This window comes from Platichthys flesus, chromosome 9 (genome assembly GCF_949316205.1).
Source record: "Platichthys flesus chromosome 9, fPlaFle2.1, whole genome shotgun sequence".
Lineage (NCBI taxonomy): Eukaryota > Metazoa > Chordata > Actinopteri > Pleuronectiformes > Pleuronectidae > Platichthys > Platichthys flesus.
The window spans coordinates 26,538,350-26,563,327 of NC_084953.1; the positions used below are offsets into that span (position 1 = coordinate 26,538,350).

General features: G+C 41.5%; 1 protein-coding gene and 1 long non-coding RNA gene across 2 annotated transcripts in view; one reads left to right on the forward strand and one right to left on the reverse strand.

The window, feature by feature from the left end:
• Window positions 1–24,978, forward strand: part of LOC133960548 (uncharacterized) — a 383,773-nt gene that overhangs the window by 288,460 nt on the left and 70,335 nt on the right. The window lies entirely within an intron of this gene.
• ptprfa (protein tyrosine phosphatase receptor type Fa) overlaps window positions 917–24,978 on the reverse strand; it is a 242,174-nt gene continuing 218,112 nt past the window's right edge. Inside the window, exons 26-34 of the mRNA XM_062395231.1 lie at window positions 17,116–17,235; window positions 15,251–15,405; window positions 13,386–13,671; window positions 12,472–12,650; window positions 10,171–10,297; window positions 8,949–9,074; window positions 7,204–7,358; window positions 3,138–3,273; window positions 917–3,002 (exon numbers count right to left, since the gene is read on the reverse strand). Of these exons, the coding sequence (XP_062251215.1) occupies window positions 2,934–3,002; window positions 3,138–3,273; window positions 7,204–7,358; window positions 8,949–9,074; window positions 10,171–10,297; window positions 12,472–12,650; window positions 13,386–13,671; window positions 15,251–15,405; window positions 17,116–17,235 (1,353 nt within the window). The 3' untranslated portion in view covers window positions 917–2,933. The remainder of the gene's footprint in view (window positions 3,003–3,137; window positions 3,274–7,203; window positions 7,359–8,948; window positions 9,075–10,170; window positions 10,298–12,471; window positions 12,651–13,385; window positions 13,672–15,250; window positions 15,406–17,115; window positions 17,236–24,978) is intronic.

The following is a 24,978-nucleotide window of genomic DNA, read 5'->3' on the forward strand; positions in this document are numbered from 1 at the left end:
AAGGTTCAGGGTAAACAAGACAAGGACAACCACGCTCAACCCTCAAAGTGATGCACTGGTGGAGCGATTAAATCAAAAAACAAGTGGTGGAATGAAACTGTAGTTTTGAATACTTGCAAGTCAATCAAGTATTTTCATGTAAAGGTTCAGTGTGTACGATTTAGGTGAAATTGAAAACGGTGCTCTCTAAGGAGACCGCCATGTTTTTTACAGTAGCTTATACTGGACAAACCAAAAACATTTGAATTGATATGACAACTGAAGGATCCACAGGTTCTCTTTCATGTTTGGAAGGGGAGGGTGGAGTGAGCAGTATTTAGCTGCAACATGCAACTTCACCACTAGATTTCACTAAATTCTACACACTGAACCTTTAAAGTTCCTTTGTACTTCTGCTCTTCATTAGTTTATTTATAGACTACTACGCAACACAGCATGGCTCTAATAACACGTTCATTAGAAAAATGTGATAGGTTTCCATTGTAAAGGAGTCGTGCTGGAATGATGTAGAATGATAAATTATCCTGCAGGAATAGTTTATAAAATTGATTCTCTGACAGTCAACGACTTATTCTAGAGTATAAAACATCCTGACACGCTGGTAGATAATTCACTAGAATTTGTTCAGCTTGAAATGATTATACTGTCTTAAAAGGCAACCATAGAAAAACAAAAGGGGGAGGGGGAAGAGAGCATGTATATATTATGCAGCTTTTTCTTCTTTTTACTGTCACATTTTCCTAGAAAAACCAAACAGGCTCACTGGTCCACTGAGTTTCACTTAAAGCAGGGGTTCCCAAACTTTTAACAGTCCCATATCACTTCAGACATTCCAGGAACCAATGACTTAAAAGTAACACCACATTGTCACAGAGATAAGAAGTGAAAGAGAACCTTTATATTACAAACCCAGTTATTCAACTTTATTAACAACAACATTTTGAAGAAATTGTTCAGCTTTTTATTAACAAATAGAAAACAGAGCATGTACACAACAGATAGGACCTCTGCATGACTTCACTTCATCCAAAACCATCTGACATTGTCATCTCATCCAGTAAAGTCAGAGATCCAACCATTAAGTTAGTTGTTTTTCTTTCTGCACCACAGTGATAAAATGGATAAGCTGTAATATAACTTGAACTGGGATCCACCCAAATTGCTTGTGTCATGTCTGTGTAAAGCCATGTATGCAAACAGAAAAGCAAAGTCATGAGATGAGAGGGCAAATTCGAAATGAGAGTCACTCTCCTTCGTGTTTTTTGGTGCAGACATATGGCCCATGATGTGATGGGGCAACATCAAACTCAGCAATAATCACAAGTATCTCAGTTTGGTTGAGATACTTGTGATTATTGCTGAGTTTGACCTTCAAACTTAAATTGTGAAATTTTCATATGACCCAATAGTGATGCTGAAATTGTTCATTTATCCAAAAGTCACTGTGAAAACTTTGTAATTGAGAACTGAAGTGGTTTTAAAAACATGGAAATTCTAAGATCGGGGCATCAATCTTTTCAAACAAAATTGGGGATTTGTTTTAAGGAAAATTTGGATAATATTCTGAATGTGTCAACAAGTCCTGACTCAAACATAAAGTGAACTGGTGAAAAATGTCAGTCATTGTTTCCAAAGACTATTAGTGAGATACACTATAGCATTGGATGAGATGTTTTTCATTACCATTAACACATAGTCATCATTGACCCACCCTGCATCCTCAAATATTCACTACAGCACCAAATGTGAATTACTTTGCTTTGAAAATAGTCTCCAACAAATGAACTGTTCTCCCAACCATGTCAAGCTTTTACAGCAAATTACTGAACCCTATATAGAATTAAAGTGTATTTTCCCCACAGGAATAGCTTGGCGCAGAGAGCCACAGAAAGCATTTTCGACATCAGAAAGTTGGGTTGATCGACACTGATGGTTGTGTTTTATTTGTTTTGTTTGTTGACAAAAATGAAAAAATATGTAGAATGAGGTCAGCCTTATGTATCAAGGTTTAGCATCTAAAACAGAGTGATTTAGATTTAGCATTGAATGGTTCTCATAAGAAAACATCTTGTCATAAATTGAGGTCTTGGGAATTCAAAACCTAACCCCTTTTGTTTTCACAAAAGGGCTGTGCCACATCTTCACATTTCTATTTTCTCCAGATTTCAGACAGCTGAAAAAGTCATTCGAATATTTCTACCAGTAGTGGTTCAGCTGTGAATTGTCAAGAGTTTATGACAAATTATCCCCATTATCATAGATTTGACGTCAAGACAGGAATTCAAAGCCACATTTTCCTCTGAACAGGGCCAATGCAGCAATGATAACATTTGACTATCATATCTATGGTAGAAAATAAAAGCAGCTGTGAGTATATGCTCTCCAGTGTTAATAACTTTGAGCATCTTGAAAATACATGTTCTTAGTGCTAACAAAAATAATTGAAAGATAAAGACATATAATAACCAGTGTAAGTGATTACAAAATAATTTCTAAATATTAATAACAACACAGTAATTGTGAATATAAACGATAATAGCAGAAACATATTTTTGCTATTGGGAAGAGGCGGATCAGGAAGTGATAGGAAAATGAGGCATGGATAAAGGTCATTCAGGGTTGGATTCTGAGAGGTTTTGGTGTTGGGTCTGTGGCAGAATCATGGTACACGTCCACGGGAGGTTGTCCAGCTTCCTCTCTTCTTCTCCCTTGTTTCATGCCAAAAAACACACACACACACACACGCATGCACGCACGCACGCACACACTCACACACTCACACTCACTCACACACTCACACACTCACACACTCAGACACTCATACACTCAGACACTCAGACACAGTCCTCTGTAACCTCCACATCAGGCGAAAGGGACTGATGGAGCTGAGTGAATATGGCTCAGAGGAGACACCAGTTCCTTCTGGGTGAGGGTTATGTTGCATAGTGATCAAAGCTTCCCAGATACTCCAGAGCAGCCCGGTAGCACAGCTGGTACTGGTCCTAATAAGAAAATAATAAGTTGGTCAAATTGTAAGTGGGAGACATTCTGATTCCGACACATTTTTTATTAACACGTTCTCTTGCATTTGTTGTTAAGTTATGTTTCTCGTGCTTTCCAGCAGCAGAATATCATACCTCTGTCTGCACCATGGCTGGCCTCTGAGTGCGGAGCATCTTGACAGTCTGGAAGAGGTCGACCACTCCCTCGTACCTCATTCTCTCCAGTATGATGCTCAGGGTGATGAACACACCGGTCCGCCCAACTCCAGCACTAATTGGCACACAATTGGACCCTTATTACAAAGTTGATTGTTCAGTAGCACTGTAGCCCCGTAATACTATTAAGATATTGAGCATTACACATATTTACCATTGACTAGTTTTTTGTGCAAACATTTTAGCTTTTTATCGGTCTTATTTATCATTATGAAGTCCTTATTATTCCTAGAGCAGGTGGGTGTATGGGAATTGGTGACATCTGTCTGTTTGTCCATCTGTCTTTCTGTCCCAGCAATATGCAGGCAGTTTTAATCCAATTTCGTTTAAACCAGGTTCAGGTAATGGTCAGGAACCTCACTAATTCTTTGTCGAGTTTATAAAAAATGGCATGCTATGATGGTCATAGCATGCCATCAATGAACAGAGCATGTTCTAAAGTGATGGGTTACATGTTGCTAATAATGGAGGTTATCTCTATTGCACCGGTTCCACCTATTCAGTTGTAGGATGGTGAATGCTGTATATTTGAACAACACTTCTCTAATTAACATGCTGATTTAGGATTGTTTATCTGTTCATCTAGCCTATTTCTATTCATTTATCCATCAAACGTACAATATTTTTAAATTATTTTCCAATTGTTGGGCCAACTATTTATATCTCTGGCATTGCATTAGTGTTTTTGTACAAGCTTTTTTCTCATCTTATTCTACAGAACAATGCCACTGTATCTCCTGTATGGAGACATTTCAGCCCAGCCTATGTAGAAGGAAAGGCTGTGTACATTGCAAATACTATGCAAAGACCTATGTTAAGAATTACACAAAGATGTAGAAGCATATAGTCAAGTACCCAAAGTTTCCTCAGGGCTCAAATCCGCCTATGACAAAACAAAATTTTTATATTTATGTCTGTATATGACAAGGTAAACACAGTTAGTATAAATTTCCCACAATATTTCCAGTTCATTCCTGTTAATTCCCATGGCAAGTTTCAAACTTTGAATATTCCCGGAATTTTGCAACCCTAGAAGTGAATGACCCACTCTACCTCCTGCCCAAAAGAACAAACTCAATACAAGTACAAATATGTAATTTATTAACCCCTTATTGCCTGAAATAATTTCCAATTATATATTAAAAAAAAAAATTGTGTCATACAGTTGCTAAATTAAGTGGAGATTGTTAATTTCAATATAGCATATACAGTCTCTGATATGGATCTGGAGAAGGCGTATGACCGGGTCCCCCGGGAGAAACTGTGGGAGGTGCTGCGGGAGTATGGGGTAAGGGGGTCTCTCCTCAGGGCCATCCAATCTCTGTACTCCCAAAGCGAGAGCTGTGTTCGCATCCTCGGCAGCCAGTCAGTTTCGTTCTCAGTGGGTGCTGGTCTCCGCCAGGGCTGCGCCTTGTCACCAATCCTGTTTGTGATATACATGGACAGGATATCGAGGCGTAGTCGTGGTGGGGAGGGGTTGCAGTTCGGTGGTCTGAGGATCTCGTCACTGCTTTTTGCGGATGATGTGGTCCTCATTGGATCATCGGCTTGTGACCTTCAGCACTCACTGGATCGGCTGGCGGCCGAGTGTGAAGCGGCTGGGATGAGGATCAGCACCGCTAAATCTGAGGCCATGACTCTTAGCAGGAAACCGATGGATTGCTTACTCCAGGTAGGAAATGAGTCCTTAGCCCAAGTGAAGGAGTTCAAGTACCTCGGGGTCTTGTTCGCGAGTGAGGGTACTATGGAGCATGAGATTGGCCGGAGAATCGGAGCAGCGGGGGCTGTATTGCGTTCGCTTTACCGCACCGTTGTAATGAAAAGAGAGCTGAGCCGCAAGGCAAAGCTCTCGATCTACCGGTCGATCTTTGTTCCTATCCTCATCTATGGTCATGAGGGCTGGGTGATGACCGAAAGGACGAGATCGCGGGTACAAGACCTCGGGGAAGACCCAGGACTAGGTGGAGAGATTATATCTCAACACTGGCCTGGGAACGCCTCGGGATCCCCCCGTCAGAGCTGGTCAATGTGGCCCGGGAAAGGGAAGTCTGGGGCCCCCTGCTTGAGCTGCTCCCCCCGCGACCCGACCCCGGATAAGCGGATGACGATGAGAGATGAGAGATGAGAGTCTCTGATATGTTTTTGATGCTGCTTTTGATTGAAATTGAATTACAACATATGTTTCTGTACAATCATTGCTGTTCCATTATCACAGTATTTCAAATACAGCTTAATCAGTGATGACTCTAATCTGACCACTTTTTTCAGTAACGCGTGACTATTTCCAAACCAGTAATCAGATTAAAGTTATTTGTCCAAGTCACTTAGCGTTACTATTTTGGTATTTGTGGTTAAACCGCCAGGCACGTGCCGCAGCTGGGGGAGCAGTCGCCCCGTTGCCCTCCTCTCCACGCCGCCGGAGGCTTGGTGTGCGGCACGCCTCAATGTTTTTTTTGGGGGGGGAGGTCCTTGTCCGCTGCGCCTCACGGCGTCGCTGGTGCGGGGGCTTTCTTTCTCTTGGTCCACGGGGCGGTGTCCAGCTACAGTGCGGAAGTCGGAGGAGAACGGGTACAGCGGTCAACGGCAGCGACTCTGGACGTGTGTTGCCACAGTTACTTTTTCAAAGTAACTGTGGCAACACTGAGTTTAATACCTACAAATAACTATAGGGGCTAGTATGTATTTTCCACTCCAACCACTAAATGGTGGCAGAGTGCTTCCAATACCTTCCTTGGTATGTGTAGTATTTGCACCATCAGGCACAATCGTCACCTCTGAGGTATTAAGACCGGAATGGGGTTTGATGCAAATTCGCGACATTCGTCTACAAGGGGTTAAGGTTGCAGGGACAGAGAACTTGAGAAAAGGGAACCAGAGTGTGTTTTTAAGGGCCCAACAACTTGTGAATTAGTTAAAGGCTTAGTGTGTAGAATTTAGTGACATATAGTGGTGAAGTTGCGTGCTGCAGCTGAACACCCCTCACCTAACCTCTCTTCCAAACATGAAAGAGAACCTGTGGTCGCCTTAAGTTGTCATAGAAACTTGGCGGCATCCACAGAGAGGACCCGCTCCCGATGTAAATACAAAGTATTTAAATATACTTCCTTCCATTTGAAAGAACCTTCAAAACAATATACTTGCTAACCCTTGATATGCGGGCGACACTCAGATTTAACTCGCTCTCTCATCAAATTTATATTGTCTCTCTCCCCCAAAACAATCAATATTTTCTAAAACTCAACAAAGAAAAAACCAAAGTAATTGTGTTTGGGAGTAAAGATGAGCAACTCAGGGTTGTCTCTCACCTTAAAGAAAATGGGTATCACACAAAACCTATTCATGCTTTATCTCCAGTAAATTTGACTACGGCAATGGACTTAGTAAAATTACAATCAGGCTTCCAAATGTCAGCTGCAAGAGTTTTCACCAAATCTAAAAGGCTGCACACATCATACAATATTCCAAAGTCCTTTTTAATTACTAATCAAGATAAAATATGCTAATAATATGCATGTAAACAAGAGACGTGGTGAGTTACTCAACCGAAATTAAAGTGTCACACACATTCACTTAAAGGTCAACTATAAGATGTAAATCTGAAACAGGTCAATAAGAGAACAGGAGTCTGACAGTTAATGACATCAATAGCTGCTTTGCACTGAATCTGATTATATGTGTTCAAAATTGCTATTTGAAAGGAATTAACGCAAAACACAAGGGATATGGAATAAGGAGATGGATTTTACAAAGCCTTACACATAGAAATACATGCACATAATTATATGATCATAATAACAATAGTGAATTTATAACTTTGTTTTTATTTTGTGCTGGGAATCGATGATTGTAATGAACAATAATAATGTTCATTCTTTTTCATGCTTACAGAAATTCACTCCTGTTGCTCTCTGTCGCTCTCTAAATCAAGGACACACAAAAACACACACACACACACACACACACACACACACACACACACAGTTACCTGCAATGAACAGTGATTGGTCCGTCTTGTCCAAACTGCTCCTTAGTTTTATGGACCTGGCCGATAAAGTCAATGAATCCCTCCCCAGTTTTTGGCACTCCTTGCTCTGGCCAGCCAGTGAACTGGAACTGCCTGATTGTCCTTGACTGTCCATCCTGGCAAACATACAGGACACAGACACTGTAAATAACTCAAACACAAGTCTAGAGCCCCCTCCTGTTATATGCGGCAGAGACCAGTGTGAGATTAATAAAGTTTTACTATACTGTTAACCATCATTTTAATATTCAGACTGGGTTTTAATTGTCAAATACGATAAAGCGGGTACAATTTCACATCATATTCTGTATATAATAAAACTGACAACACAAAAGAACGATTTTTTTTTTATTGCATTTACCTTTACAATGTTCCTCACTACCTATTATACAATAAATAACCAAACCATGTATCCAAGGAGACACTAGATTCATGGAACTACATAAAACCTGCCCTAAAATGTGCAGTGAACCTTTGACATTGATTCTTCAGCATTGATCTTTTTATGGCCCACTTTATTATGAAGACTGTATTGTACTGTCTCAAAGTGAAAAAGTAGTTTAATTATACATTTCTTGTATATCCTGTAAGTTAACCAAAGTAAATTATAATATATTTGCTATACTCCTTATTTGCTACTATTACGTAAAAACATTGTAATATCCTTCCACCTATAATTGCTTAAAGGGGACATATTCTGAAAATTCCACTTTTGTAATGCTTCTACACGTTAATTTGGGTATCTCGCATGTCTACCGTCCCAAAAACTCTGGAAAAAAAACACTCCCGCGATTTGTTTGGTTCCTCTATGTCAGAAACGATACGCTAGAGTTTATCGAATGGGATTACAAGCGAAAAATACGTCATAGTCTCGCTACATTGCCTTGGACCACCCCCCACCATCATCTCACCGTCTCTCCAATGAGCCGTCTATCCCATGAGAAGGGCGTTGCGTATATAACATGGGGGGGGGGGGAATTATTTAGGGACACCACTGGTAACACTCTCCCTCTCTCTCCTTCTCTCTACTGCTGGTCCAGTAAGGATGTGTAGCGTGTTGTGGGGGCAGGAGGTGTTGACGCCAAGTGTTTCTTGGGAGCCCAGAGCACAGCTGTGGGTGTGTGAGTGGGAACGATAATTTACATGTCACCAAGACAATAATGGTGCCGTGGGACTCTGTCCTATTTCAATGAATTATGGGGCTGCCTTCAGATTTGTGACTTATTGGCTCTGTAAATTACAGACCCTCCTCTATTGGTGTATGGTATAATAACGCTTGCAGGGATAATCCACTTTTGCAAGAGACTTTGGGTCCAGAGCCATTAACTTTTCCCCTTTTCATATTTCTTATTTATATGAAGTGAGCTGTCAGTATTCCATATGATGCAGATTTCCAACCTTGCTACTGTGGTGCTCTCTTTCACAATTGGTACTGTTTAATAAGAATTTTTAAATCATATCTTAGAAATAAATAAATAGTCTATCAACAGATGTGTGATAACACACAGCCCAAATGATAACATGCTAAATACACAGAAGAAAAAAGGAATCTTGGCATGCAATGAAAGTGTCACTCTGCTAGCAGATTCTAAAATAATGGCCTCAGTGGCGTCAATTTCTTTTCCAGGTAAAGTTAGCTTAGCTGAAGCCAAATTTCTGACAGTGCGTGATGGAACAACAACAAAGCCTTCCTGAGGTGAACTTACCCTGGCATCTGTGACTTTGAACTCTCTCAGGATGTACTGAGGCATGTTGTACTCAGCCATTGGGTCCACAACAAAGTACTGGTAGCGCGCAGAGTGCTCGGCAGGCCAGTACTGATGGCACTTTTCCTAAAGAATGAACAGAGAAGACAAATCCCGACATGGTGCATTTAAGCAGGACATAAAAGAAGACTGTAAGACAAGGCAACAGATTCATGTTGTGGAAGGAACAGTTGTTCAGGTACAAAAGAAGTGAGGGCAAGTTTAGATGAACCTGTAAAAATAAGCTGTTGGGGCCCCAAACTCTGTGTCATTGCGTATGCACACTGTCACAGCAGTAACATTTATTACTTGTCCTGCATTTATGTCATTATTTTTCTATAAATTACATTTTGAAATACTTTAAACTGGGGCCCCAATCTTTGCTTGGGGCCCCAGGCCAGATTTCCATTTTACTTAGTCCAACTATGAGTAAGTGAGATGGTTTTGCAGTAAATGTGTTATTTACATACAGTATGTAAATTGGAAAAGGAATATGTATTGGAGATTTTGGTCTGAACTAACTTCTTTAATGAGATGTACAGTAAATACACATGGCAGAAGGCCTTGCTATAGCTAATGATATAAATACATGATATACTAAGAGCCACTCAGAAACTGGACTCAGGCTCATGTGGTGTGCTCTCATCTCTTTCCTGCATGTAATATAAAGTGACAAGCAGATGGTTGATTGTGGTGCTCTGACACTACTTGGCTTAATGTGACTGCTGACATGATGGACATGGAGTGATGGAAGAAGTACTAATATATGTCTTTACTGCTGCTTTCCATTTCTTTACATATTTATGAAGGACTTTGTACACTGCAAATGTATGTAATAATGTGTACATGATACATTCAGGGATGATGAATTGAGCATATTTGTGTGACAACATGCTCATGTTATCAATCATCAATAAAATGGTATTTGTTTAGCCAATTTTCATATATGCCTCTTATTTATAATGTGTGGATGGTTAAACTGTACTGTGAAGCTTTGAGTATTCATAGTAAAAGTGTATGTGCAAACAAAAGCCAAAAGTGGCGAATGCAAGAAAATAATGACATTTATAAAACCAGTACATTTAATGTATTGATAAAATTTCAGGCTTCAATTTTTGTCAATTTTTATGTGATATCGGTTCTCACTCAATGACAGGTGTAAGGTGTGACTGTGATATTTTACCCTTCCCATCTCACGAAGCTTGGTGAGCATCACTACAATGGTGGAGTTGTGTTCCCACAACATTCTCCAAAAGTCCTCTGTGGTCTCAGCTAACGGACCCTGGGTGGCCATGTATGCTTTCTGCTGCCTGCAAATTGGAACAGAGTCTTTGATTACTCCTCAGGATTCAGCAGCACTGCTCTTATTTGAATTTAATTTAAGCTTTCTTCCTTTTCAGCCCAAGTGGTGGTTGCAGCTTGACATCATACTGTAACAAAAATACAGGTTATGGCAGATGAATGATGCTTATGTCCATATTATAAAAAAGCTTACATTTTTTAACTATTTCATTTTAATTATTTTTAACTTTCAAAAGCTGTTTTCTCCAGGACAAGAGAATCAGGTCCAGACATTATCTGTCCAGCACAACTGGAGACTTTCTGTGTGACATGAGTTCACAGAAATATTCTGTTTGGTGGTTGCCAAATTTGCCAGGCTGCATTTATTGCCATTTCCCAACAACAAACACACGCGCACAAGCAGCAGGAGTTACTCTACGCCACATCCCATTTAAATAGCTTTAATGACATACCATAACTGTTGAATGTAGCTATCAGGTGTTTTTAATTAAATTTTATGCAACCTCAACAATAGATTTGATGAGTTAGCTGTTGCACTTATATTTGAATTGGATTGCTTTAGCACAGAGCCTTTTTAACACCACTGTTAAAAAGGTTCTCCACTGGAGAATGCAAAGGACACTACCACTAGGTAGCAGTGGTGAGCCATGCAGCACACGGCTCAGGTTATCCTCTCCAACCTTTGTGCCTCAGTGACTCAAGTGACATGAAATGCTCGTGATTTGTGTTTGCTGGGGATGACTGGAGGAACTGTTGTTTGTCTGTCAGCCCCTGTCCTATGGATGTTATTTGAACAGCATAAAACAACAAGCAAACGTAAATTTAGGAAGCAAAGCTGCTGCTGTATGTTATTGGAGCTGCAGCACCTGGTTGTTCTGCTACTTGTGCCTAAGCACTGTGGAATGATAAGGGAGAAACTGGCCAACAGCAGAGGACCCTGCCTACGTTTGTTTAAGTTCAGATGTGTAAGGTTGAATATGAGAATTGCATCATTAGTGACCTCTGTGCAATCAAGCCAACAAATATATAAAGTATCATACTGAAAAGGAAGATAAAAGTCTGATTAAAGGACATGTCTGTCTTATATGTGTCTGTGAGAAGGGCAAAAGCAAAAAGGGTTTTCCCTCCGGAGCAGTACAAGTCATTAGTCATCTATTCAAGAAAGTGCTTACTTCAACTCTGACCCACTATACTTACTGTAGCTCTGTGAACACAATTTTCCTGAAGGACTGAAAGCCACATTTCAGGTGCACTCACTTTCACTTTGATCACCAATTGATGCTTTACATCATTCGTATAAAGGAATAACCAATTGGAACAATAGCCAGACTAAAGAAGAAGAATACACACGTTCATAGATGAGTGAATAAAGAAAAAATATTCCTTCAGTCACGTAAAAAACAATCAACAGTGTCACAGTTGCACATTTTAATAGGCTCCTCTATAGGGAGAGGTATAAAAGATAATACATTGTATAAGAAGGGAGTTCTTTAGATTTTGCATCATCATGGACAGGCACTGAGTTGACTCCAGTTGATACACTGAGGGGTCACAGGACACCTCCACTAATCATCCTTATCATGTCTCTGCCCCTCACCTTAAACTGTCCTACTCCTCACTGTGCACTTTAAAGGAATAGCAGATTCACCCTCTTTTAATTAGTGCTAGAGGAGGTTGTGAGGAATTATAGTATGGTAATTACAAATGTTGAACTACTCCTTCGAAGAGACATATGTAAATTGTACCTTTATCTGTAATATTTTCACTGATTAAAGGACACAAAGGTATACATTGATACATTTTGAGTGAAAAAGTAGAAACACTGAAGTCATCAGTTAATTTCTATGGCTTGTCATCTTTTCTAAACTGTATGTTAAGATGAGAGAAAGCAAGGTGAAAGTTAACAGGCCTGCAATGAGACCAATTTGTATTTGACAACTGATAGATTGATATAAAAGGATTGGAGGCAGTGAAACCCTGGACTGTGTCAGCTGCCAGAGAACAGGTTCACCTCTTCACACATTAGTGCTGGAGCTGCCCCAACATATTCTGTTTGGCAGTAGTTCAACCATCCACAGACAGTTGCCCTATAAACCGTCACCTTTGTGTGGCCCAGTGTTTCCCATTCTGCATTGTGGTTCACATTTCTTTCAGCTCACCTTTTTAAAATACTAGTACTCACTTGTATCCATCGATGAAGCTGCCGTTGATGTAGTCTGAGCCCTCCACCCCTCTTATTGGCTGTAGGCAGACGCGGGTGGACTCAAAAGGCATGATGTTCGCCAGCCGGGTCTTGAACTTGTTACATGGTAGGTTGGCACTGATTAATCTTGAGGTATGTGCTTTTGAGTTGGCTAGTTTCTGAGGAGACAGAGCGGAAGATTCATCTGTCTCTGATGTTCAGCGGACACCTGATCAGTCTCTGCTATCTGCCTCAACTAATTTAAAGTGCTAATACAATCAGTTGGTGAACAAGGTTGTTAAAAGGCATAGGATGTTGACACTTATTGATGCATAACAATTATGCACTGTAAGTTCATTTTCTTTATTCTCTGACATCAAAAACACGTCTGATGCTGTGGTGTGTTAAAAGTCATTGTGAATACAAGTCGAAAGAGATCCACCCATTTTTACTGTGAGATGAAGTAGACAAGCTGCTACATAAGCATGACCCACTAAGGAGAAGAGAACTTTTTGAATCCCTACTAAGTGTGTTTTTCTTTTTTGTTGCTAATGTAACATCGGGAGCTCAGAGGTTAAGCTCTCAAAGAATTCATCTCTGTTACACAAGCTGAAGATGGAAATCACTCATCTTCCCTAGCTTCCACTACATAATGCAGTCAAACAGCCTGCTCTCAATTTCTGACTTTTGTGATTAGTTTACATAAACTTTAGAAAAGTTTCAACTTCTATTCTTTATTTAAATGACAGAAAAGTACAAAATGATGTTATTTCATGATGATGTTGTTTCCCAAGTTACTGCTACACATTCCAATGACACCTGTTCTAAGATCAGATCTTTTGTTATACTTTCCCACAACATGGCACGGACAGAATATTATCTGTTGAACGAAAAACACGACAAGCAAAAGGTACCTTGAACTCCAGTTCCATGGTGGTGACGGTCTCTCCAGGGGGGGTGTGGGTGAGCTTCTGGATGTGGGCATAGAGGCTGCGTGCAGGGACTTCTGTATTGCCACATATTGCAGCCTCTAGCAGGGCCTCGTGGATGAATATGTACTGCTCCTCTGTCTGCACCATGTAGTTCCTCTGAGCTCGCATACACGTTACATGACCATAAATGTCCACGGACTTCTCATATTTCATCCTATCCAGCATGGCTTCAATCACAATGAGGCAGCCTGTCCGCCCGACACCAGCACTGACAGAGCAAAGAAAGAAATGTAAATCTAATCCTAACTCATCAAAGTATTTCAAGCAGAAGAATGAACATTAGTTAAAGCAAGACAGCTACTTTTGAGAGCGAAAACGTTCATCTTACAAATATCAACAAATACTGCACTGCTGCTACACAGTTGTACACCTCTAACCAGCTAGTGCAGTTTCCCTCAACATAATTTGTTTTCCAGATTCATTTAAGGTCACTGTGACCTTTACCTTTGACCACTGAAATGTAATCACTACATCTTTGAGTCAAAGTGACAAGTGATAAAGTTAAAAAATTCACTCAAGGCAGTCTGGAGGTATTACATTCAAGAGGGCAAAAACATGTTTTATGAGGCCACTGTGACCTCGCCTTTTGACAACCAAAATCGAATCAATTAATGTGTGAGTCCAAGTGAACATATTTTATCAAATTTGAAACAATACCCATGAGGTGTTCCTGAGATATTACATGTACAAGGTAAACCATGTGTTTTGAGAGGTCAAAGGTAAGCTAGATGCAATGACATTCCCTATGGGCAGTCCTGATTTATCACAAAGACTTGATTTGACCTCCAGTACCAACAACTCATCAGTTCATCTTCGAGTCCAAGTAAATGTTTGTATCCAATTTTAAAAACATTCCCTCAAGCTGATCTTAAGATATGTTCAATAACAACGTAAACCTTCTTTAAGCCACTGTGACCTTCACCTTTTGATTATTATATTAGTATTAAACTGGAAGAAGAACAAATAACCCTCAACCAAATATAAAACACACCGCGGTTAAGTGCTTCCAGACAATTGCTTTACCCAATTCGAATGCTCTAATTGGTAGTTGCCTATGTCTAATGAGGAGTGATGGGTCATAGGTAAGGGACAAACTATCAATGTTTTGGTGTTTCTGGTTCAAAGAACAGAGCCGGGAGTTTATTTATCACTCCTAAGCAATTTTGTCTTAGAGGTATTGTCCAGAACTTGATGTGAAACAACAGGCATATTTATTGAGTTGGAGCAGTTTTAAAAGTTTGGCCTAGACAGACATGTGCATGATTGTTTGGCCATGGCAAAAGTATGTGCTTTACATTTAAGTTTAGGTGTTCAAAAATCTACAAAACTTTCAAAAAGGTTGTTGATAAATGAACACTTTGCATAACACATGAAGCTCAAGAGAGCTCACTACTTATAGAACTGTCAAACAACATGAAGAAAGTTGAGTTGATCATCAAAGCAACCTGTTTTGGCAGAATGGTAAATTCTCTATTCACCTCTTGACATTGATAATATTCCTTTGATTTGCTGACCTCAAAGTATAATTTTACCATTAGTGATTCAAAAACTACCTGTAAGCAAACCCCTGAGCACCCAACATGCAGTCCTTCTGATAAATGGTGATGCAATCAGTTATATAAATCACAGCAAGACATCTACTTTCTAACCTCCATACAAGTGACCAGTCAGGGTTTCAGAACAAACCCCTGGATGTCACAGGAAATGGGATTTCATGTTTAATGCTCCGACACACACTTTGTTTGAAGCAAATTAACGGCCTTTGAGTTGATACGGAAAACATTTACCTGCAGTGAACCACCATTGGTCCAGCGTCTGGAGGGTTACAGGCCCTGACTCTGCGAAGAAAGGCCAACGTTGAAGTGGGATAATCAGGCACTCCATGGTCAGGCCATTCCATGAACTGGAACTGTCTGACGTCTCTCTTCTCACTTGAGCAATTCTGTTCAAGCACACACACGTACAAGCACACACACACACAAACACAGGTTTACTATACATCACAAATGCAGCCCTCCAAACCCTAAACAGAACCCTATTCCAACAGTCCTTCATGAATTACTACACTTGTATAGTTTTGAACCATGGGCCACCAGTTGCTGACCATTGTTGTAGGGTATCTGAGGGTATATAACAGGACGTGTTCTATTCCATCCGCAAAATACCTTTTAAGGCATGCATGCCAACATTAAATTTGACACTGTACTTCCATAGGGCCTCAACAATACACATGAAAAGTGTATCAAAAGTTGATAGGATGAAGGGTTCACGAAATGTCTCATCTCATCTCATTTTCATCCGCTTATCCGGGGTCGGGTCGCGGGGGGAGCAGCTCAAGCAGGGGGCCCCAGACTTTTTCCCGGGCCACATTGACCAACTCTGACGGGGGGATCCCGGGGCGTTCCCAGGCCAGTGTTGAGATATAATCTCTCCACCTAGTCCTGGGTCTTCCCCGAGGTCTCCTCCCCACTGGACGTGCCTGAAACACCTCCCAAGGAAGGCGCCCAGTGGGCATCCTTACCAGATGCCCGAACCACCTCAGCTGACTCCTTTCTAAGTAAAGGAGCAGCGGCTCTAATCCGAGTTCCTCACGGATGGCTGAGCTTCTCACCCTATTCCTAAGGGAGACGCCAGCCACCCTTCTGAGAAAACTCATCTCGGCCGCTTGTACCCGTGATCTCGTCCTTTCGGTCATCACCCAGCCCTCATGACCATAGGTGAGGATAGGAACGAAGATCGACTGGTAGATCGAGAGCTTTGCCTTGCGGCTCAGCTCTCTTTTCGTTACAACGGTGCGGTAAAGCGAACGCAATACCGCCCCCGCTGCTCCGATTCTCCGGCCAATCTCACGCTCCATAGTACCCTCACTCGCGAACAAGACCCCAAGGTACTTGAACTCCTTCACTTGGGCTAAGGACTCATTTCCTACCCGGAGTAAGCAATCCATCGGTTTCCTGCTAAGAGTCATGGCCTCAGATTTAGCGGTGCTGATCCTCATCCCAGCCTCTTCACACTCGGCCGCCAGCCGATCCAGTGAGTGCTGAAGGTCACAGGCCGATGATCCAATGAGGACCACGTCAACTGCAAAAAGCAGTGACGAGATCCTCAGACCACTGAACTGCAACCCCTCCCCACCACGACTACGCCTCGATATCCTGTCCATGTATATCACAAACAGGATTGGTGACAAGGCGCAGCCCTGGCGGAGACCAGCATCCACTGAGAACGAAACTGACTGGCTGCCGAGGATGCGAACACAGCTCTCGCTTTGGGAGTACAGGGATTGGATGGCCCTGAGGATAGACCCCCTTACCCCATACTCCCGCAGCACCTCCCACAGTTTATCCCGGGGGACCCGGTCATACGCCTTCTCCAGATCCACAAAACACATGTAGACCGGATGGGCATACTCCCAGGCCCCCTCCAGGATCCTTGCGAGAGTGAAGAGCTGGTCCGTAGTTCCACGTCCGGGGTGAAAACCGCATTGTTCCTCTTCAATCTGAGGTTCGACGATTCACGAAATGTGCGAGCCACAAACACACAAAAAGACAGAGATTTCTGGTATTAGTAGAGAGAAGATAGATGTACCAAGGTGCTTTAGTGCTCTCTCAGATCTCTGTCCTTCCTTTGCTGAACAGAACAAAGTTCTCACCTTATAGAGGGCAAATGTGCGTACACTGTAGGTAGCAAGCTCCACAGTCTCCAACATGGTCACCCGAATCATCCCAAATGTCTCTGTGCCTCGACTGGGCCAATACTGGTCACACTTCACCTACACACAGACACATAAAGAATAGTGTTACTGTTGAAATTAGAAAAGGAGTGGCTAGAAACCTTTTCATTTTCATTCTTCGGCCAGCTTGCAACAGGTTGGTAATGCTGATCAGATCGTATGACCATTGATCCGTCATTACAACCATCTAACATGATTTCGTCTGTAGCAGATTGGAGAAAATCCAAAAAGGATAGAATGGCCCTTTAGGCCTCAACAGGAAAGGGAGGGGCAAGGAAGATAATAAAGGTGTAAGGAAAAAGAGAGGGAAAACTCAAACAAAGGAGTATGGAGTGTAAACAGGTGAAGGAGCATGACTGTAGGAAGGAGAAAAAAAACAGCTAAACAAGTTAAAGAAAGTGGACCAAGAACTGGATGGAGGATGGCACCAACGTCCTGGACTCTGAGGAGCAGAAGCTAATACCTGGAGCCGGAAGTGGATTTTAAACCCATCTAACCTGCTCGGATCAGAACGCGATTCCCTCAGTCCTGGATGGAACCAACCAGATAAGTCCACTCTTGACACTCTACTGGCTTCACCGAGCTATCTTAGCTCTGGAAAATCCCCCCCTCGTCTTCCCTCTACCTGGAGATAAAGGCCCTCCAAAACAAAGAACAAACATTTCCCTTACTGCACCTTTTCATTGGACCCCAACTCCCCTCTCCAACAAAACCCCACACACACACACCAACTAACACTTGAACTTGAACTCTTAATGAAAGTTTCTTCCACATGTTTACTGAAGGGATGGTTAATTGTTCTTATTTTGAAAAGAATTAGATTTTATGGAGGACTGAATATTTGGGTTGAAAAGAGTTATTTTTCTGTTTATCTATCTATCGTACGTATTTGATTTGATGTTAACCTGAGTAAATAATATAATTGAAGATATACTGATTAACCTAATTTATGGATGTGATTTATTTTCCTTTGATGTTTTGTGTAGCTAGGTAAATGAGCTATCCGGGTCACCTCTCGTACCGGGATATATTATAAATGTTGACAGGTGAAGATTCCTGTCTGGAGCCCAAATCTTATATTTTTTCAATTTAGAAAACCTACGCTACACGTCCAGGGTAAAATCTAGACTTTACTCACAATTACATATTTGGATGTGGATCTCCCCAGAGAAATTATTTCTAAATAACTGTGGTGACCCCCCCTCACCATCCCCATAAAGTCCCCATAAATTGCACACATTAGGTTCTCTTTTACTTCAAAATAATATATATATATATTATATATATTATATATATATATATATATATATATATATATATATCTATATATGGGTAATATATATATTACCCATATATATATATATATATATATATATATATATATATATATATGTTTGTTCATTTCTCTTGGAAAATGTTGCATCAAGTGTTCTTTCCTTTACCCTGATGGTGACCTGACAGGCATACAGCCATATGGGATGTCTTATTTTAAATCGTCTTTTATCAAAAACAAAATCAATTTGTAAATTTCTGTCATGAGAATATGTATCTAACTCGTCCACAATCTGTTCTTTGTTTGCACAAAACGGCAGCTAATGATGAGGTAAATTTGAAGTGATGATGGGGCTTCCCAGTAGGATGCATCACTTGTTGTTTAGTTTCATTTTTGAATGTAAGGGTTCCATGAGTTGGTGGTATGGTCACAGTCAGTCAGGAAAGACAGTGGTCAGAAAGTAAAATCATAGATATTTATGAACAACTTATAACCACATCATTCATTTATGGTGTCTCCCACTCGTTCCCCCATTAACTAATGATAACCAAATAATGATATGCTGTTTGACGGGGGGAAAAAATAGAGACGAGCAAGTCACTGCGCAACAGTGTCCGCATGGTCCAAGTGACCGTGCGTCAGTGTTTCGTCCCCGTCGTGACTGCTACATGTTGCTTAAATATATGAAAGCTGTTTATTTGAATACATTTTAAACCATATGACCTGTTTTGTCTCCTTTATATAAAAGTATGATTTTGAGTGTAAAATTATCCTTTTTCGCCTGGTTGGTTACCATGGTTACAAAAGGCCATTTGGAATCTCCAAAGGACCTTTTGTGGAAAACGCCTAGACATGCACTTCGGAAATATCTGTCAAATATTCATTTTCTGTTAGCCTGGATGCCAGACGAACTTAGCCCCGCCCACAACATTTGAGGTCGGGAAGTTCGGTCTGGAGTCGCTCCGTTGGGGAGAAATTATGCCCGGTTTGAAAGCATCCGGACCAATCAGATTGTCAGTGCGGGCTTTATACGATGATGGACAGATGATCAACGGTAACGTAATCAACCACGTCATCAAAGTGCCCTTGGGTTGAATTCGTTTTCAACAAACATGCCTGCCGCTGGAGAGCTGAGATGTGTAGATGCTGCCATTGAGTCTGTTTCAGAAGACACGACAGCGCATTCATTTTGAAAGAGGAACAGAGAACGTTGAGGCGACGCCAAAGCACCTTGCTAATCCCTATCGCGCCAGCGCTTGGCTGTTCACACCGGACTCTGAAGCGACGCTGAACCCGCCGGGCAGCGCTAATAATATCACCCGTTGATCCAGTAGATTTAAACCATATACTTACTTGTTGCTCCAACATTAAGCAACAGCGTCCCAACATTTGTCTTTCTTGGTGTTGTCTTTATACAAGGATCATACAACTCACTGTACTTCTCCACTTCAATTATTAATTTAATGTCATCCATGTTGAAGAACTTCGCTGTTTGCTCCGTTAAATGTCTGGTGTCGAGGGTAAATTACGTATTCTCCACTCAAGCTTATGTGGAGAATACGTAGCCCCCTCTCTCTCTATTTTTATCTGTATCACTGCTTGTGTGGCTGTAGTGGATGGGCAGAGGGGGACATTTAATAATGTCATTGGTCAAATTAAAACTCCAGGACAACAGAAGGGGACTTCAAAGTATGGGATGCATATTTGATCATTTATATCATATAAGATATGTCATCAATATAGTTTAAAATCGTTTTTCAGTGTGTTTCCTGGTGCGATACACTCGCGTCAAGCACAAAAAATAGACTCGACGCCGAAACGATCGCTGCACAGCGCGAGGCAGCCTTGGCTCAGCGCGGTGCTTCAACCTCCGGTGTGACCCGCACAAAGTTTTAACATGGGAGTGGATGGGAGTCAGCTGTTATTTAAGGCTTGGCGCTGCGCTGAAGCTTCGCTTCGGCATCACTTCAGCGTCCTGTGTGAACCCGGCGTTAGTAAATAACTCACAATGCATTGCTTAACATACGTCACATACTACGTTGCTCTGATTGGTTGTAGGTCTATCCAATTGAGCGAAGAGGAATTTTATTTCCTGGTCAGTTGAAACACGTCCCATAATCACAGCCCAATGGAGCGTTCTCAGACTCACATTCTGACCAGAATTGTGAGTCTGACAACGTCAGGCTAATTTTCTGTGGTATTGTTATCAAATTTGAACTTGGGCTAGTCAAGACTTCATGCTAGGGTCCCATTGTGTCTTCTAGCTCATAAGTCCCAGCTAGAGTCATCTGCAGGCATCTGTTTATTAAAAATATTCAGGCGAATATAAAAACCTTCTACTTCACTGTGTGCCACCTGCTATTACTCAATGGGGGGGAAAGTTCAGAATGTTACCTTTCAAAAGAGACCAAGATCATGCATGTGCTTCAAATGGTTCAAGAACAGCTTTCAATTTAATTTGGACACTCCTCAGAAGCTGCATTCAGCTGTGTATTTGAATCATTGTAAATGACAAAGGCCTCAGAAAGGAAAAGTTTAACCCTCACAGTGCTGTGTGTTTTAGTCTGAATAAACTGTAAAGGGGACATATTATGAAAATTCCAGTTTTGTAGTGCTTCTACACATTAGTTTGGGTATCTGGCATGTCTACCGTCCCAAAAACTCTGGAAAAAAAATCACTCCCGCGATTTGTTGTGGTTCCTCTATTTCAGAAACTATGTGCTGAAGTGTGTCCAATGGAATTTCCACCGAAATAGACGTCATAGTCGAAAAATGCCCATTTAGTACATTCCCCCATAGCTCTATGCACTCCCCCAATACCACTCAACCCACCCCTAGATGGACCCTCCCACTTTATAGAAGCTTGGTCCACCGGTGTCCGCCATTTCATTCTTGCAAGCCTTGGAAACACTTGGATTAGCTAACTAGCAGCATGAATCTGTGGTCGGCTGCAAACATGTCTTCATGTGACTCCAGCTTCAGAAGACACAAGATTGAGATGGATTGAGTTCATATATGATGGCAACGTTCCTGCCACCACTTTGAATCGGACTGTTTTATCAACCTGGGCCAATATAACGCTGGATTCTCTAAAAGGTTGTTATTGAAAGAGGGGTCGTGCCATTTCTCCATCGCAATACTGAAGACGAGGGAAATGTAAGTATTTTTTTTAAATAATTCTGGTATTTGCTTATTTTAGACATTTTGTGTGGAGGCTAGTGCCGTTAGCATGTTGTGCCGTGTGTGAGGGGGTGGGGGGCTAGTATGTAGTGGTGGGGGGTAGGGGGAGACTTTACAGGAGTTTTCATGTTCGACTGTTAATAACGTTATTGAACAATTACTCAAGGACAGCTGGCGAGTCTTAGCGAGAAGACGGCGTCGGAGTCCACGTGAACGGTGTTCGCACGGCAGGTTCATGAGTGTTGTGCTCTCCAAGCGCTTTCCCCCACTCCGCTGGTGTGTGCCTAGTAGCTGCTGTAGCTGGAAGTTAGCTACGGCCGCCGGCCGCCCGTAGCTGCCGCGGCCGCCGGCCGTCCGTAGCTGCGCCGGCCGTCAGTAGCTGCTAAGGTTGCTACTGGCGCTGTAGCTAACTTCCAGCCCAGTGCTGCCGTGGGAAAAAATCGGCGGCACAGTACACCAGGGAGGACACGCGAGCAGACGGAGGGTAAGAGCGTGGAGAGCACAACACTCACGAACCTAACTTCCAGTTACAGCTGCTGCTACGGCCGCTTGTTCAAGATACCGGAGGATGTTGTTGTCATAATGTGCGGGACTAGAACGATCAGTCATTACCAGCCCTAGTTGGGGGAAATGTGTCCTTGTATCCTTGTATGCATGACAGTAGTACAAAGATGAATAACATTGCTGTTTTTGGTGTTAAGGCAAGCACATCTGTTCACAGTGCTAGGCTACATCACGTAGCATGCCAGACGGACCCACCAAAGATGCGCACACATGGAACGCAGCTTTCTATGAAAACACTGCGACCTCACTACAAAAGTACAGGTTGGTTTACACTCAGTTACTTCGGCATGTCATTGATTGTGTCTCCGTGTTAAAGTTGTAACAGCATCTCATTTGTTGTGACTCCATGGATACTGTGTCTGTTTTATCATAGGCACACAGAAAACTGTGCTGCACTGATGTCGGTGTTGGGACCTCAGCTGTAAGAGGCCTCGCTTGGAGGAGGGAGAGGACAACCCATGTTGTTTCAAGTATGGACTTCGGAGAGCCACAGGATGCTACCTATGATCCTGATGACTCTATCACAGTCTTCACTGAGTCAGCAGATGTGACGTGAGTGACTCAATATTTAATCTAAACATTTCAATAATCAGATAGATTACCATCCTACACTTTTTTAGCTGTTGCAGCCTTTTGGTGAAATATTTGTCGTTCTAATAGAATGGAATCTTCCAACCCTGTTCATAAGACACCCACATATATTGTCTATGAAAACTGCCTCCTGCAGCTGTTTGAGGTTTGTCCTGTGTTTCGGCGGGGGACAGATGTAATATATAAGAAGGGCGAGTGCACAGCAAAGCCGGTGAAAGCAGATGCAACCTTCCGTGATTCTCACAGTGTACAAACAGTATGTGAAACATAAATAACATATAGATTAACTGCTGTCTTTAAATTGTCTTCACGATTTAAAAACCATTTATTTATCGTCTTCACGATAAATAGAATAAAATAACGTGGATAACCTGTTGGACCTCATCTTTCACAAGGTTTTTCAGGACCCGGCCCCATATGTGAATGAGGTGCTGAAGATCTCAAAACCTGAGGACCTCTCTGCTAAGTATGAGAAACCTGACAAGCAGGAAGTTATAGCCAGCTATGTGTCGAGTTTCAATCAAGGGCAGGTCTGAACCCTGTATAATTTCCCTGAGCCTCAGGGAACACTCTGCGTATCTGGAGCACCGAGCAGGAGGGCAGGACCACCCTGGTTCTCCGGCCCAGAGGGCCTCAACACCAGCTCACAAAGCTTCTGTACGCCAAATCCCTGTAACGGCTGAGCAAAGTTCACATTGTATTTAGAGAATAAAAGGTGACACACAAATATAAAGTGTTCCTTTGTTTACAGTATAGCTACTGATGGCACGAATTGTATTTTTGAAATCAATGTTTTCATTATACTTGGTATTTTTTGTGTTTATTACCTCCGTCCCAGCCAGTACATTTAATAACTATTTTTTTAAAAGCTCTGTGGCATTCTTTCTAGCAATCTTTCTGACAATAAAAGTTTATAGAAACAGTTGTGTGCTTTTAATGTTTGATATGTAACATGTCAACAATTGACACATGTAAGATGAGCAGTTAGCAAAGTAATACAGAGGGAAGAGTAATTTATGTATTTTATTCCTCAGTCATATTTGTATTGCAGAAATGACTTATATCTCATGCATAAAAAAAACAAAACTTACTGCTCTATTCCTCTTAGACATAAAGGCCCATAATCTGCCCTATAGATGTTGAATGCATTCTGTAGTGAGAACACATTCAAACACAGGCTAATTAATGGAGGTAAAAACCGTTATGTCCTACACCTCCATGAGAGGGGGGAGGGGTGAGAAGGGGGAGGGATGAGAGGGGTGAAAGGGGGTGGGGTAAGATGGGGGCGGGCTGAGAGGGGGGTGGGGCCCTCAAAACAGGTCGATCAGAGGAGGTCTGTTTTAGACAGAGTAAAAAGGTGCTGTTTTAAATGATCCTTGTAGTATTTTTACCAAAAAATGTTACAAACATTTCATTAAGACCCCAAGGAACCATATCAAATGTGCAGAAATGGGCATAATATGTCCCCTTTATGTGGGCATGTGTTGTGTTCTCTGGTCATTTAAGTGTTCTCAACATAAAATTGTTTTTTTATGTGATTGAATATAATTTGCAGAGTCCATTATGGGCCTTCCCTTATTATTTGGGTAACAGTTGTGGCTGTGAATATGTTGCGGGAGGGGAACCTCCCCCAGTTTCACTCTTTCAGATTTCTTTATGTGGCTGTGAACACATCAAAACACTTTTATACCACATCTGTACACCTTATTACAGCTTTTGTTCTCTCGGACATCACTTTTAAAAACATTTAATATATGCTGGAACAGAAACACACAGACCAAAGTGACACAATAAAACTCACAAAACATTAAACACATGCAACAGACAACCTGCGTTAGTCAACCAAGACTTCCTTTGTTAACCTCAAATTAAATCAGGTTAGGAGAAATTCCTTTCATAGAACAGTGCTCTGGTAAGCCGGCCACTGGTACAATTCTATAGGTTGTATATCCAAGGACCAAGCTGTATTGTTCCTGTATATTTGGTACTCAAGGACACAACGATGTTGTGCAATAGTAGGAGTAGAATTGACGTTGGCTAATTATTAATAATCATGAAATATGATTATTAACATAACAATTATTTCTTAAAAATAATCAAAAATGATAAAGCTATTAATTAAGAATAGTAACACATTTAATTAGAAATGATACGGTTATCCATTAATAATAGTT